Raw genomic sequence first — 14,339 nt, forward strand, 5'->3', positions numbered from 1 at the left:
TGTATAGGTGATACTCTAGCAAGCAGAAGTGGAGCCAATCTGGCTGTGTAGATAATTTATAATAGTAGTTAAAATGTTAATACAAATAAAATGTAATGACAATTATTAACATTAGCACTTTTATAGGGCCGCCAGTCAATAGAACTTCACAATATCTATATGCAGATGTTAACACTTCAAAAATGTTCCCTTTTGACCGTTGGCTGGTGCTTTAGCCATAGATTTTCAGCTTATCCTTCTCACAATACTAGATAGGACGGTACTGTATGTGTACCTTGTGTGATTTGATGTGTTCAATTAAAATATAATTTTGTTTGGTTCTTTTGGATTTCTTAGTAATAAACATGCTTTTACACTATATTGTGTGTTTTAAAAAAGAAACAATACATGGTGAGAAGCATAGCCCTAGGCTGCAAAATTTAAGCAAATATAAGAATAAAGTTTAGTAGCCTTTATAGTGCCCATTAAATTGCATTGGGGTAAAAATAATGTATGATTTCTAAAACCTTTAATTTTATTTAGAATATGAAAAAATCTCAAAAGATGCAAACAAATTAATAAATTAAACACAGATTGTAAAGGCATGTTTAATAAAAGTTAATCAAATGTGTTTTGATTGAATAAATGTTTGTAACATAATAACAGCAAAGGGCTAATAGCTGTAATGGTCCTTTTGAAGTGTCACCCACTTATATATTTGTATATTTATTTTCCAAAAAATAATATTTCTTAAAGTACCTTTAGATCAGAATTTGCCAGGGGTTATTATTATAGAATTTCAGCCTTTATTTATAAGTTTATTAAGCATTTTTATGTAATACTTTCCTGTCTATTATATACTTGAATTTTATGCTTATAAAAATAATGATAATAACAACAGCACCAATAACAACAACTACTACTATTACTAATATTAGTAGTTTTAGTAGTAGTGGTATTATAATGTGAAAATACCTATACTCCTACTGCTGAGAATAATAATAATAAATTATAATAATAATAATAATAATAGCAATAATAATAATGATAATAATAATAATAAAGACTTCAAGTAAATTATCATTAACAAAATGATAAAAGCTAAATATGTTCTTAATATTGTTATTATCTTAATATTACCACTTTTATAGGGCTGTCAGTCAGTTCATTTTATTTTTTATCTTTCATGATTTTGTTTTATAGACTTAAATTATAGACTTAAATAATAATAAAATTAATGCACAAATACAATTTTGTCTGCTGCGTAAAACATTTGCCAGAATAGTTGGTGGTTCATTTCGCTGTGGCAAGCCCTGATAAATCAAGGACTGAGCCGAAGCAAAATGAATGAATGAAAGTTTTTACAATAAAATATTATTATTATTATTATTATTATTATTATTATTTTAAATTATTATTGTAAAAAACATGCATTGCCTTCCTTACACCCACACATTAGTGTTTTTTAGAACAAGGGCTTGTTGTCATCCTTTGCATTATTCTCTTTGTGAATGAGGTTAAATTGACAGCGGTCTCTGATGTGAGATTATTCAGCTTGTTTCAGGGGAGTGTTTGTGGTGACAAGTGGTATAAATTAAGTCAGCATCAAGAGGGCAGTCCACATGTGATGGCACCAAATTATCGCTCTAACAGTCATTTCCATTTACATGCAAACACATACGCATGCATTAGCACACACTGCCTACTGTAGTCATTCAGATGTGACCTGACCTTTCCTTCTCCTGTAAACTAACAACCAACAAACACTGGGCTGAAAAATACAGTCACGCTGATGCTGAGGATAAGTACACAGATGGTGCAGGGTTTTTTGTCAATGAATTTATAAATGGATATTTAATATGTAATCTTTTGTTTAAACCCTTATAATAATAATTAAAGAAATAATAAGAATAATAGTAATAATTGTTGTTGTTATTATTATTTTAATGTAATAGAAAAGATCAGAAGAAATTAATATTATTGACTGACATCCCTGTAAAAATGTATTTTACACAACTAATTTGTCTGACAGTTCAGTTACAGCGCTATTAGTATTATTATTATTATTATTATTATTATTATTATTATTATTATTATTATATATTTATTGAGCTAGTTTTATATTATTAAATATAATATTTACATGTATATTATTATTATTAAAGTCTATATTATTGTTATTAATTAATTAATTAATTGTATTTTTAGTTCTATATTTGTAAACGTAATAAGCACGGTAACAAGAAATCTGTACAAATAGTTTTGTAATTTATTAATTAATAATTTAATATTTTAAATTTAAAAACAATTGCCTGAGCCAATAACAGTGCTATTATTGTTGTTCTTGTTGTTGTTGTATGTACACTGCAGTATAGTCATATAATTTAGTGTTATTAAATAATCAATTTAGCAAGATATTAATTAGGCATAAGTATACAACTTGAATGGGGATATATATGTATCCTAAATTAATAAAAAAATAAAATATAATGAAATAAAATAAGTGAAATTAATGAATTAATTAAAATAAATATATAAATAAAAAAATAAAATAAATAAAAATAAATAAGTACACTTCATTCATTAATAACAATAAAAAAAATTTATATTAAATTAAACAAAACAAAATTAAAAAATTAAAAAATAAATTAAAACTCAATGCATTAGCTGACTAGGTCTATCTATCTTTCTATCTATCTATATTTTTTATTCAATGTGGGTTGAGAATTGCTGACCTCAGCAGCAGGGCAATACAGGCAGATGGTCAGAGAATCTCTATGCAAATGCTTTCGCCTATAAGCCGAATGAGCTCATCTCAGGTTAAGAAAAGCCCAGTCCGATTCAGCCTATGACAGCTGATTACACATGCATACCATTTGCATGTTATTAAGAGGCAGCTTGTTGGAGCATGAAACAGATGAGGGTCTTCCAGCTGGCTTGCTGTCGCGTGTATGAGAGATCCGCTAGCCGAGTGTGAATTCATAATAACAGGACGACACCAATAAATCATTACTCTCGCCACAAATACCGGTTACATTTAAAGAATGATTCTGTCAAAGCAATCTTTTAGTCATCGCTAATTATGTTTGATTTGTTTGCTGCACAGTGTTTTTATGTGCGCTTTGTTTGTTGGCTACTGTAGATATTATCGACTTGTTAAGTTTGACATCACACATCGCAGTTTCTTAGTCTAAACATTCTATCAGATGCCAAAAGTAAATGAATTATATAATGAATATCAAATGATACTAATATACATGCTGTAATACAGTAGTACTGAATGTTTGTAATGTTTTGTATTAGTATTATTAGCATTATATTAATTATAGTACTATACAACTAGGGTGGCGCAGTGGGTAGCGCTGTCGCCTCACAGCAAGAAGGTCACTGGTTCGAGCCTCGGCTGGGCTAATTGACATTTCTGTGTGGTGCTTACATGTTCTCCTCATGTTTGTGTGGGTTTCTTTCGGGTGCTCCGGTTTACCCCAAAAGCCCAAAGACGTGGTATAGATAAATGGGGAATCTACATTGGCTGTAGTGTACAGTATTTGTGTGTATGAGAGTGAATGAGTGTTTCTCAGTGATGGGTTGCAGCTAGAAGGGCATCTGCTGCGTAAAACATATGCTGGATAAGTTGGCAGTTCATTCCACTGTGGCAACCCCCTGATAAATAAAGGGACTAAGTTGAAAAGAAAATGAATGAATGATTTATACAACTAAGTAATTCTATTACTTAGTTTTTATATTATTATTGTAATATTTATATTCATGCCTGATCTATACCAGCCAACATGCCATTTTTCCTGCCACCCTCCCGTTTTGATATTTTTCATGGGAAACTCTCTTGTAATTTGTATGGACCAATCTAGTTTCCAAAAATCACATTTTGTACATGTTGGTCAAGTTGTTAGGTCTGGTATAAGCTCATCATCTCACACAATTGAAAAAATATTTAAATCTTAAAGCATATTTTACCTCAATCTGGCAACATACGTTACAACCAAATGTTATGGTCTAATCTCAGATGTGTCAGACAGCTATTTAGCTCTTATAAATATTGAAATATTGGTGTCCAGGATGCAAAAAGCTACAATATAGAGAATGTAGTGAAAACTGTGATTTTATAAAAGATTTACTTTCATTAAATTCTCAGTTCAAATATCCAGAGGCTTGGACCTGACACTTTAAAGGTGTAGTCTCATTTTAAATGAAAATTTACACTCTATTTACTTTCTCTGAATTTTTTTTTAAAAATCTTAATGGGTTTCTTTTTGTCTGAAAAATGTGGGAAACCATTGACTCAAAGAGTAGGAGAAACAAGGGTTACAAACACACTGTAAAACCCAAAAAGATAGGGTAACTCAAACTGTTTAAGGAAACTGAGTGCAACAAACCATTTAATTTAAAAAACTAGTACAAATGAGTACTATGAGCTTAATCCATTTAAGAAAATGAAGCAATTTGAGCACAGTAAAAGCCAATAAATGAAGAGAACTTAAACCTGCTGAGCACTGTAAAACCAAATAAGTTAAGGCAACTCAAACAGTTTGAGTTTAAAAAAAAACTAATCTATGAGTACTTTGAACTTCATTTTAGTTGAAATAATAAGATCTTTAATTAACTCATCTTTAACACTAAGTTCAAAATTAATTTCAATTGAGTAGAATTAACTTTCAGTAAAATTTGAGTTAACTACACTTATTTTATTTGATCAAATTGACTGTTGGGGTTTACAATACAATTTTTTTCAAAATATGTTCTTTTAAGAAACTCAAAGAGGTTTGTTACAAGTGAAGGTTGCATAAATGACGGCAGAATAAAATGTTTTGATTGAACTTTCTCTATCTTTCTGAACATTTCTCTTCAACGTGATTTTCACTCAAAAAAATTATATATATATATATATAGTTTTGCTGCTTATTTAAATTAAGCTGAAACATCACAGTTCTTGAGGTTTTTGAAGGGACAACTTAATTGTTTATGTTCAATCAACTTAAAGGGCATCTGTGATGAAAATCAACTTTTGAAAGCTGTTTGGATAGAACTGTGTGTAGGTATAGTGTGTCCAAATTAAAAACACCAAAACATTTGTTACAACCCTCTGTGATCAGCTCTACCTCAATAATTAATATAATAAGTTCAAAATAATTTTAGAATAGAGCATACTTGTAATAAAGAGAGTAAGCCACTGAAATCACCATGGTAAACCTATGTGTGTGTGTGTGTGTGTGTGTGTGTGTGTGTGTGTGTGTGTGTGTGTGTGTGTGTGTGTGTGTGTGTGTGTGTGTGTGTGTGTGTGTGTGTGTGTGTGTGTGTGTGTGTGTGTGTGTGTACTGCAAACAGCATTTGTGTATGAATCATCATGTCAGAAAGGCTTGAATAAACTTCACCAATAATACATCAAATAAACTAACTTGGTGTTTTTGAGTCATGACATCACTTCAGCTTCATCTGTGTCTGTCTATCACTGACTGCTGTTTATCTGACATATGAGAAGCAGACACGCACGTTGGAGCGGTGGGTGGGGAGAAGCATTTAAGCATTTAAATGTGCATTTACAGGCTACAAAACAGCAACACTGTACTCAGACACCAAAATGGGTATAATCTACATTATATAATAAATAATCTGATGGGTTTTTTGAGCTGAAACTTTACAGACCCATTATGGAGACACCAAAGTCTTTTTTTTACATCTTGTAAAAGAAGTGAAATTGAACAGAATTAGCATAATTGATTTGCATTGAGACAAGATGAAGGAATTGGTTGGAACCCAGTATTTTTTTCTGTGCTTCTACCACCTCATGTGTTTTTGACCATGATATTTTTGCTCCAACCCTAATCAAACAGAGCTGATCCAACTAATCAAGGTGTTTAAGACTACTCTGGACTGTTAAGCAGGTATGAGTTGGAGGTGGTTAGAGCTAAACTAAGCAGAGCTGTGGAACTTCAGGAATTGAGTTTGAGATCATGGATGTAAAGTGTCTTGAGATGAATTTATGTTGCTGACTCTGCTCCTAATGAAACACATGCTTCTTGATGCAGGAAATGATACAGTTTACTGGACAGACATGGGTTTAAACCGGATCTCCAGAGCCAAGAGGGATCAGACGTGGAGGGAAGACATTATCACCACTGGCATCAACAGAGTGGAGGGCATCGCAGTTGATTGGATTGCTGGTTAGACACATTTTGACATCAATTTATTATTTCAATGCTAGTGTATTTTAGTACTTTTTAATAAAGTTCTTCATTAAATAAACATTTATTAAGCTAAACAAATTCATAAAAATATGAGTTTATAAACAATGTCTTATTCTGATTTACTACAGGCTGAACGTTTGGCAGCAATTGAAATTTTGAGCCAACCACTGCACTTTAATTACAATCCAAACAAAGATTATTCATGCATTAGTTTGGGGAGGTTGTTACTTAAGACTAGAATGTCTAATTTCACAACATGATTTAAAAACATAATGGTCTAAATTTAGCTTTGTGAAACATTAAAAAACATACCTATTAAAACAGAAGTAGACATGTTAAGAGAAAATACTAATTCTCCCTGAGTGCCACTTAATAAACGGTTGAGTTTGTCCATATTTTACCCAAATTATGGTTAACCCAGCATTTATGGAGTGCATTACCATACAGTCAATCATCACTGAATTATAATAACAGTGTAAGGGGTATAAGAGTTCACAAAATTCAAAGTTCAGTTCTATATGACAAAGTAGTCTCCTGGTTTTATACAGCAGAAATAAAGACATGTCCTTGATTTGTACAATAAATATTATTTTTAATAAAACTAAAATAATAAAACGTGATCTTTTCTTTACTTTGGTAAAGAAAAATACTCAACCCATTTTCTTGGGTATCTTAGCAGAATATAAAACAATAATGCTATAAGTTGCTATACTATTGCTATAAGGTTTTCTGGACTGAAATAGGGCTCAATTAATGAAAACAGTAAAAATAGTTCTAGACAGTGCTGGAACTTCTGTTTTTCTTGCATATATATATATATATATATATATATATATATATATATATATATATATATATATATATATATATATATATATGTATGTAAATATATTTATATATATATAAATATTACTTAATAAATGTGCTCTATAAATGTGCATTACGTACTTACTTAACTTACTTACCTAAGTGCTTAGGCTTAATCCCAGTTCTATATATTGTTATCAGAACAATGTGGCAATGTATTCTAGCACTTTTCATTAAAGTTATTTGTTAAATATCAAATAAATATTAATAAATATTTAAAGATTATTAAATATGGTTTGTCCATATTTTACCCTATTTGGGGTTAACTCAGCAATTATGGAGTGTATTACCATCCTGTCAATCATCACTGAACTATAATAACAGTTTCAGGGGTGTATCGATAAAGTGTCCATGATTTTTACAATTAAAATTATTTTTATTAAAACTATGATAATACAATATGACCTTTTCTTTACTTAGGACGTGGATGGAGATATACTCCATTCAACCCATTTTCTGTGGTTTATTAGCAGCATATAAAACAATAATAATATAAGTTGCTATACTATTGCTAAGGTTTCAGGACTGAAATGGGGCTCAATTAATAAAAAACAGTAAAAATTCCTGATTGTGCTGGAACTTCTGTTTTTCCTGCTTATAATAATAATAATAATAATAATAATAATAATAATAATAATAATAATAATAATAATACATTTTATTTGTAATGAGCTTTTCTCAAACTCAAAGCGCTACAGAACAATAGAACACCAATAAAAAACATAAATTACTAAAATGCACAAATAGTTAACAATGTCAGAAATCCTTATAGATTAAAAGCAATAATAAAAAAGTTAGTCTTAAGCAATTACTTATGCCCAATCAAAGTTATATTTTTTTTATTCTATAATTTTATGTTATCGGAATGATGTAGCAGTAAGCTCGTAACTGTACTGTGTATTTAAACGGTGGCCATATTCATCTATGTAAACACAACATTAATGATATACCAGACACTGTAAAATGTCATTCCTTGCCAGTAGACTTTTTTTAACGGGATATACGAGTGTCATCAAGTGACAGATGTGAAAGTATGATGTGAAACTTTTATACAGGAGTTATTATTATGGATTATAGATAGCAAAATTTAGCTTTAATTGAAAATTGTTATCTTTTTAAAAAAAAAAGCAAAACATGAGCATAAAACACAAACGCCGTCATTAATGTATTACAACATATGCTTGTTTGTTGTAAAATTCTTAATAATGCCAAAAAATACTTAAATTTGCATGTCTTCTGACTTGCATGTGTAGCCCTGTTGCCTTTGTAGCTGCAGTATTCTGGTAATTTTTTAACCCCTTGGTTTCTTATGTGGTCCTGGAAAATCTCAAGTTTCAAGGGCTATTTAGTCCCTCTGCTTAGCCTTACGCCTTCAAGCTAAATATAATTGGGTAAAGGGAAGGGCTAAGGGGTGCATTGGGATTGGGCCTTACTTATAATAGTAAGCTAATTATTTTCAGTTGTTTTCAATGAGAGCACCACATTTTTTTTGCAAAAACGCATTGGTGGACATACGCCCTAAGCATGTTCTTATGTTTTGGTAATTACATTCTTATTAATAGCCATATTCCACTAAGATTGCCCAGCGTATGCATTATTTGTACAGAAAAGTGGCACTGAGAACATTATATTTCCCACTCTTTTATTATACTAATATTTATTATCCAAATAACCACTGCAAAGTGTTCCATTTGTAATGCATATCAAAAGCTTCATACTGAAGAGTTCTATAAGAATATGTCAGTACACCTGAATAGTGTGCATATGACCAATAAATGCAATGTAATATGATCAAATTTAAATTGTAAATGAGTACTTTCTGTTTGTTTATGTCATGCATTTATTTATTACACCAGGTAACCTTTACTGGACAGACCATGGCCTCAACCTCATTGAAATCGCTCGCTTGAATGGACTCTACCGGTCAGTTGTAATATCAGAAGGACTGGATCAGCCAAGAGCCATTGCAGTGCATCCACAAAGAGGGTATGTCAAATGCCTCCAAGACAGTGCATGAGTTTAACATTTTTTGCTGTTCAGTAATACATCTTCTGAAAGAGTTTGCAAGTTACAGAGTACATTTTAGGCAACTATGCAAGTGCATTAGACCAGATAATAATGAGCTCTTGGTTAAGAAATGAGATGCAATTTAAATCTTTGAAGGTCAAATATATTTTACGATCTGACTAGGGTGGTTTTGCTGACAAAATTAGCTTTAAAATGTCTTGGCCTCCACTAATGAACCAAATTAAATATTTAAACCCAGCAGATATGCATCTCTATTGAGGCGCAGACCCATTTTGTAGTCCATTACTGTTTTGTTTCAGCAATTAGAGTCAAACTTTGCAGTCTCCATTTGTCTGCGTTTTGTCTGTGCTTGCCTCAAGTTTGATGTTTACACCCTGCAATCAGAATCACACACCGAAAAAAGAGGTTTTCAACATAAGAGTGCTTTAACCCATCTCCCATCTATCTACTGACAGCAGACAGCATCAGGATGGGGATCTTCTAAATCCCAGACATCCAAAAAAAAGCCACCCATTCAAGCCTAAGGCTGTAAAAGCTGTCTTTTCCTGTTCCAGTTGAGTCGAACTTTGAATGATGTTTCTTTGGTAGTGTAACAACCGTTATACACTTTAAAGGAGTAGCTCACCCAAAAATGAAAATTGTGACATCTTTTACTCACCATCTTGTTATTTCAAACCCATAGAGCTTTCTTCTGTGGAGTATAAACTCAGAAATTCTGTGCAGGTTTCTCTTTTCCTTGACGTTTTATAGTGAACGGGGAAGCTTTCAAGCTTCAAAAATGATGTAAACAGTATCATAATAGTACTTTATATCTCTCTTACCAAACAGCTAAAACTCTAAGTAACTTATCAGTTGGATTTGAAATGTATTACCAATTGAATGAGATGATTTAGTGAATGGATTAAATTGTAAAGGGTATTTTGTTCAAGATTTGTAGTTATTTAATTAACAAGATGTTCATGAGTCAATGTCAATATGTCAAGGGATAAGTAGTTTTGACAAAACATGATCAAGACTAGAGATGCATGAGTCATTTGAATCACTCTGGGGTATTTTTTATACCTTGAAATGATTTTTTCTACACAAATAAGAAAAGTCTGGAATGACATTATGGTGAATCAAGGATCCCAGAGGTGTATTCTTCATCTGAACTCTTCATGTAAGGTTGAAGTATGGACATGTGAAGTTTTTAATCAATCAATTCAATGAAAAAGTTCATGTTTCATAGATCTCTAACAAATATGCCAAGGTTTTACTGGGCTGATGTCTAGATGTATTCAGTAATACACCAGTCATAAGCAGACTACTGTACCTTTGGATAGTTAAAACAATCTACACTATTGTACTGTATGTTATATACGTTTAAAATGATATTAGGGTGAATAAACAATTATTCACAATCATAGTAAACAATTGGCCAAATTTATTATTAATTGTTTTTTTTTTTTCAAAACTGTTCTTTAAAGGTCTCTATGAAATGTATGTTTGATTTCAATAAAGTTTAAATCTCAATCTGTAATTATGGGGTTGACCAAAGGAGTTAAATCTAATATGCGGCGCGTTTCTTCAGTTGTTTGTGTTGTGACCCGTTTCAACATTTTTTCTGTCAAATTGATGAAGATCATCTCTTTACTTGCTGGTGTTTTTGGTAACTGCATGTGCTTTCTTAAATTGCAGCACATTAAACTCTCTTGGCTACCATACGAAAGGGTCGATGCAGGTGGAAAACACTCATAAACAAACAAAGGCTCAAAACACAGTGAGGCAATACAAGAACATTTTTAGACCTTAACACTGCAGTGAAACACGACTCAGCACTGGATGAGTGTGTGAGTGTTGTAAATATGGTCCATGTAATTAATCATGTAATCAGCTTCATCTGTGTGTGTGTAATCAGGAGGTAAACTGGAACTGGTGTGTGACTGCAGATCATGATGGGATATGTAGGTCGGTAGAGTGTTTTACAGCGATCCACAAAGGCTACATCAGAATCAGAGAAGTTTTAAGTAAGGGGTAACGTGTGTTGATGACAACCTGCCCATGGCAATATATATTTACTGATGAATGAGTAATTGGAAACTTTTGCCCCTGGGGTATGAATAATTTTGGGATTGACTTCATTATCAGTAATATACAAGTCATATGCAGACTCATTGGATACTTTTGCATCTTTATGGAAGTGAGGTTTAAAAATCAAATCACATGATACATTACAAATAGTCAGTTCAAAAGCATAGTATGTTCACAGTGATTCATGCAGTACTTTTTTAATAAATATGCCAACATGTCATTTTTGCTGAACTGTTTCTTTAAGATCGCTGTTAAATATAGAATTGTTGAATTTGTAACCAGGACCTTTTTTTTTTTTTTTTCCCCAATTAACAGTTATTTATTCTGGACCGAGTGGGGTAAAAACCCTTGCATAGGCCGCGCTCGATTAGACGGATCAGACCAAGTGACTCTGGTCAGCTCTGGCATCGCCTGGCCGAATGGAATCACCATTGACTATGAGGTAGAGCGACATGATGCAACTTCCCACCACTCCACTCACTCTCTTTTCTTCTGATACTGATAAAATGGAGCTGCTCAAAGGGAGAGGCGCTGATGTGCATTTTCAAATTGCTTTCTAGGAAAATAGATTATACTGGTGCGACGCCCGGACCGACAAGATAGAAAGGATCAACCTTGAAACCGGGGAGGGCCGAGAGATTGTACTGTCAGCCGCCAATGTGGACCTGTTCTCTGTGGCTGTGTTCGGGGCTTACATCTACTGGTCTGACAGGTAATTTATTATTTTACTAAGTGCTACACTCTCCAAAGTGGCCCAAGGAGCCAGCTGCTACAGTCTCAATGGATTAACCCCTTCTGAGCAAGGTTATTATGAGACCTGCCGTATGTTTCTGTCATCTCCCAGGCAGACTCCGTTGGCCTTATGTAAATAGCTTTTACCGTAAGTCATGAGCAAGGTGACGCTTTCTCTTGGCTTTGTAGCTAAAGTAGTGTTTTAATGAGTCTTGCTACTTTTAATTAGATAACTGCCACCATTACACTGATGTCAGATTCTCTTTCCATACCTTTCCTCTGGCAGAGCTCATGCCAATGGATCAATCCGCCGTGGATTCAAGAGCGATGCCACCGATGCTGTCACCATGAGAAGCGGCCTTGGCGTCAACCTGAAGGATGTGAAAGTGTTTAACAAAGGCCGGGAGAAAGGTTGAGGTTTCAACTTAATGAGTTAATTTTATTATGTCTCATATGTTACATGACTAACCAGATTTAATCTGAAAATCTCAGTGTGCATACAGTGATGCCTTTTGTATGCTTTCGCATGCAGGCACCAACCCATGTGCGAGAAGTAATGGAGGTTGTCAGCAGTTGTGTTTTCACTTGGGCAGCGGACGGAGGACCTGTTCTTGCGCTCATGGCTATTTGGCCGAAGATGGCTTTGCTTGCCAAAGATATGGAGGCTATCTTCTGTACTCTGAAAGGACTATATTGAAAAGCATCCATCTATCTGACGAGAGCGATCTCAACTCCCCATTACAACCTTTCGAGAATCCGGACTACTTTAAGAATGTCATTGCTCTAGCGTTTGATTATCGGCAAGAGAGTTCACCGCACAATCGCATATTCTTCAGCGACATCCATTTTGGGAATATTCAGATGATCAATGATGATTGGTCTGGAAGACAAGTCATAGTTGAAAGTAAGTCCATTTGGTTTTATGTAATTATTTTTTTGTGTGGCCATTGTACTGATGCTGACTTATAGTTGACAATGAGTCTTTTAAAAGTTGGTTAAATTGGTTTTATTGACTCATAGTTGAAAGTAAGTCTAGTTGGTTTTCATGTATTTATTTTTTGGCTGACAATTGGGATGAATCTGACATATAGTTAACCCAGACTCATTCTAAAAACGTAGTCCAGTGGACATTTTTGGAGACCGCGAAATACGTCCTGGAAGGTACGTAATTTTGCAGTTTTTGTTTTCGCGAAACCACGAGAGGCCGCTGTGTGTGCTTTTTCGTATCTCAAACGTCTCTCGTAAGTGCCGTTTGCGCCCGCGCTGTTCTCGCGTAAACCCAGCAGAAGCCCCTGTCGAACGACCGTCTGTCTGACTGAATGATTGACTGTGTGACCAGCCAATCGGCTGACCCACCTTTATCCTTCCCTAAGCCCAACCAATTTTACTGATTGACCTACCCACCCGCTTACTTCCCTAAACCCAACCAACAATTTACAATAGCCGTCCAGAAAAAGAAAAGCCCTCGTCTGATTTTTACTACGCTTTCGGATTTCACTTTTTCACTTTATTTTTTGGATTCTGTTTTTGTCTTACCTGATTTCTGGAACCGATCTTCCCCGGACTCGAACCCAGTCATTGTTATTGTCCTCAGCTCCTCTCAGCTCCTACACAATGAGCTAACTGAACAAACTAGTTGCGACGGGAAAGCCCTCCACACGGAGGTAAGCTGTCAGCCGGTAAGTGCGAAAAGGAACGACATCACACCACCTTGTAGCATTTGCTTAAAAAATTAAATGCAGTCATACGTACCTCCGGCTACATAATTCGCAGTCTTCAGAAACGTCCACAGACTACATTTTTAGAATGAGCCTGGGTTGCTTATAGTTGACAGTGAGTCTTTTAAAAGTGTAAAAGTGGTTTTATTGACTCTTTGCTGACAATCTAGTGTAGTTGGTTTAATTGGTTTTATTGACTCATAGTTGAAAGCTAAGTGCACTCTCGTAGATGTTAGTAAATGTGGTTAGTTTTAGTGTAAGAAAATGTCTATCAAGAGGTGTTGCTACAAATTGCTGCTTGTTCCAGAGTTTTGCTTTCCGTAAGATGATTTTTTCTCAAAATGTTAGTAATTAATTTTACTCTTGTTGTCTTTGCTGATGCAGACTCATAATTTACAGTGCATTTACAAGGTTTAATTGAGTCATGGTTGACAGTCTGGTGTAGCTGGTCTTATTAGTTTCATTAACTAATAGTTGTGGAGTATGTACAAACTCATAGTCATCAATCTGTCTGCCATAGTCATAAGTCTGTTGTTGTTGTTGTTGTTGTTGTTGTAAATGCTTCCATGCTGAAACCAATAATTGATAGGCTCGTAGTTGGTTTTATTGACTCAAAGTTGACGTATACTTTCTATTCTAATCTAGCTGTTTTTATTCATACTAGATTGATCACCTGTTTTTTTTTTTTTCACCAACAGTTGAAGAGTAAGTATAGTATCAAATTGCACGGTTAGTTTTATAG

General features: G+C 33.7%; 1 protein-coding gene across 5 annotated transcripts in view; it reads left to right on the top strand.

The window, feature by feature from the left end:
- Window positions 1-14,339, top strand: part of lrp1bb (low density lipoprotein receptor-related protein 1Bb) — a 667,407-nt gene that overhangs the window by 497,929 nt on the left and 155,139 nt on the right. For 4 of the 5 annotated variants that reach the window (XM_073912904.1, XM_073912906.1, XM_073912905.1 and 1 more), the window contains 6 exons: window positions 6,024-6,158; window positions 8,906-9,035; window positions 11,463-11,589; window positions 11,708-11,859; window positions 12,166-12,290; window positions 12,412-12,783. In XM_073912904.1, the coding sequence (XP_073769005.1) occupies window positions 6,024-6,158; window positions 8,906-9,035; window positions 11,463-11,589; window positions 11,708-11,859; window positions 12,166-12,290; window positions 12,412-12,783 (1,041 nt within the window). Of the gene's footprint in view, window positions 1-6,023; window positions 6,159-8,905; window positions 9,036-11,462; window positions 11,590-11,707; window positions 11,860-12,165; window positions 12,312-12,411; window positions 12,784-14,339 lie in introns of those variants that run through there. The other variant, XM_073912907.1, reaches the window with a different exon arrangement.

Source organism: Danio rerio, chromosome 9, assembly GCF_049306965.1.
Source record: "Danio rerio strain Tuebingen ecotype United States chromosome 9, GRCz12tu, whole genome shotgun sequence".
NCBI classification, from domain to species: Eukaryota; Metazoa; Chordata; class Actinopteri; order Cypriniformes; family Danionidae; genus Danio; species Danio rerio.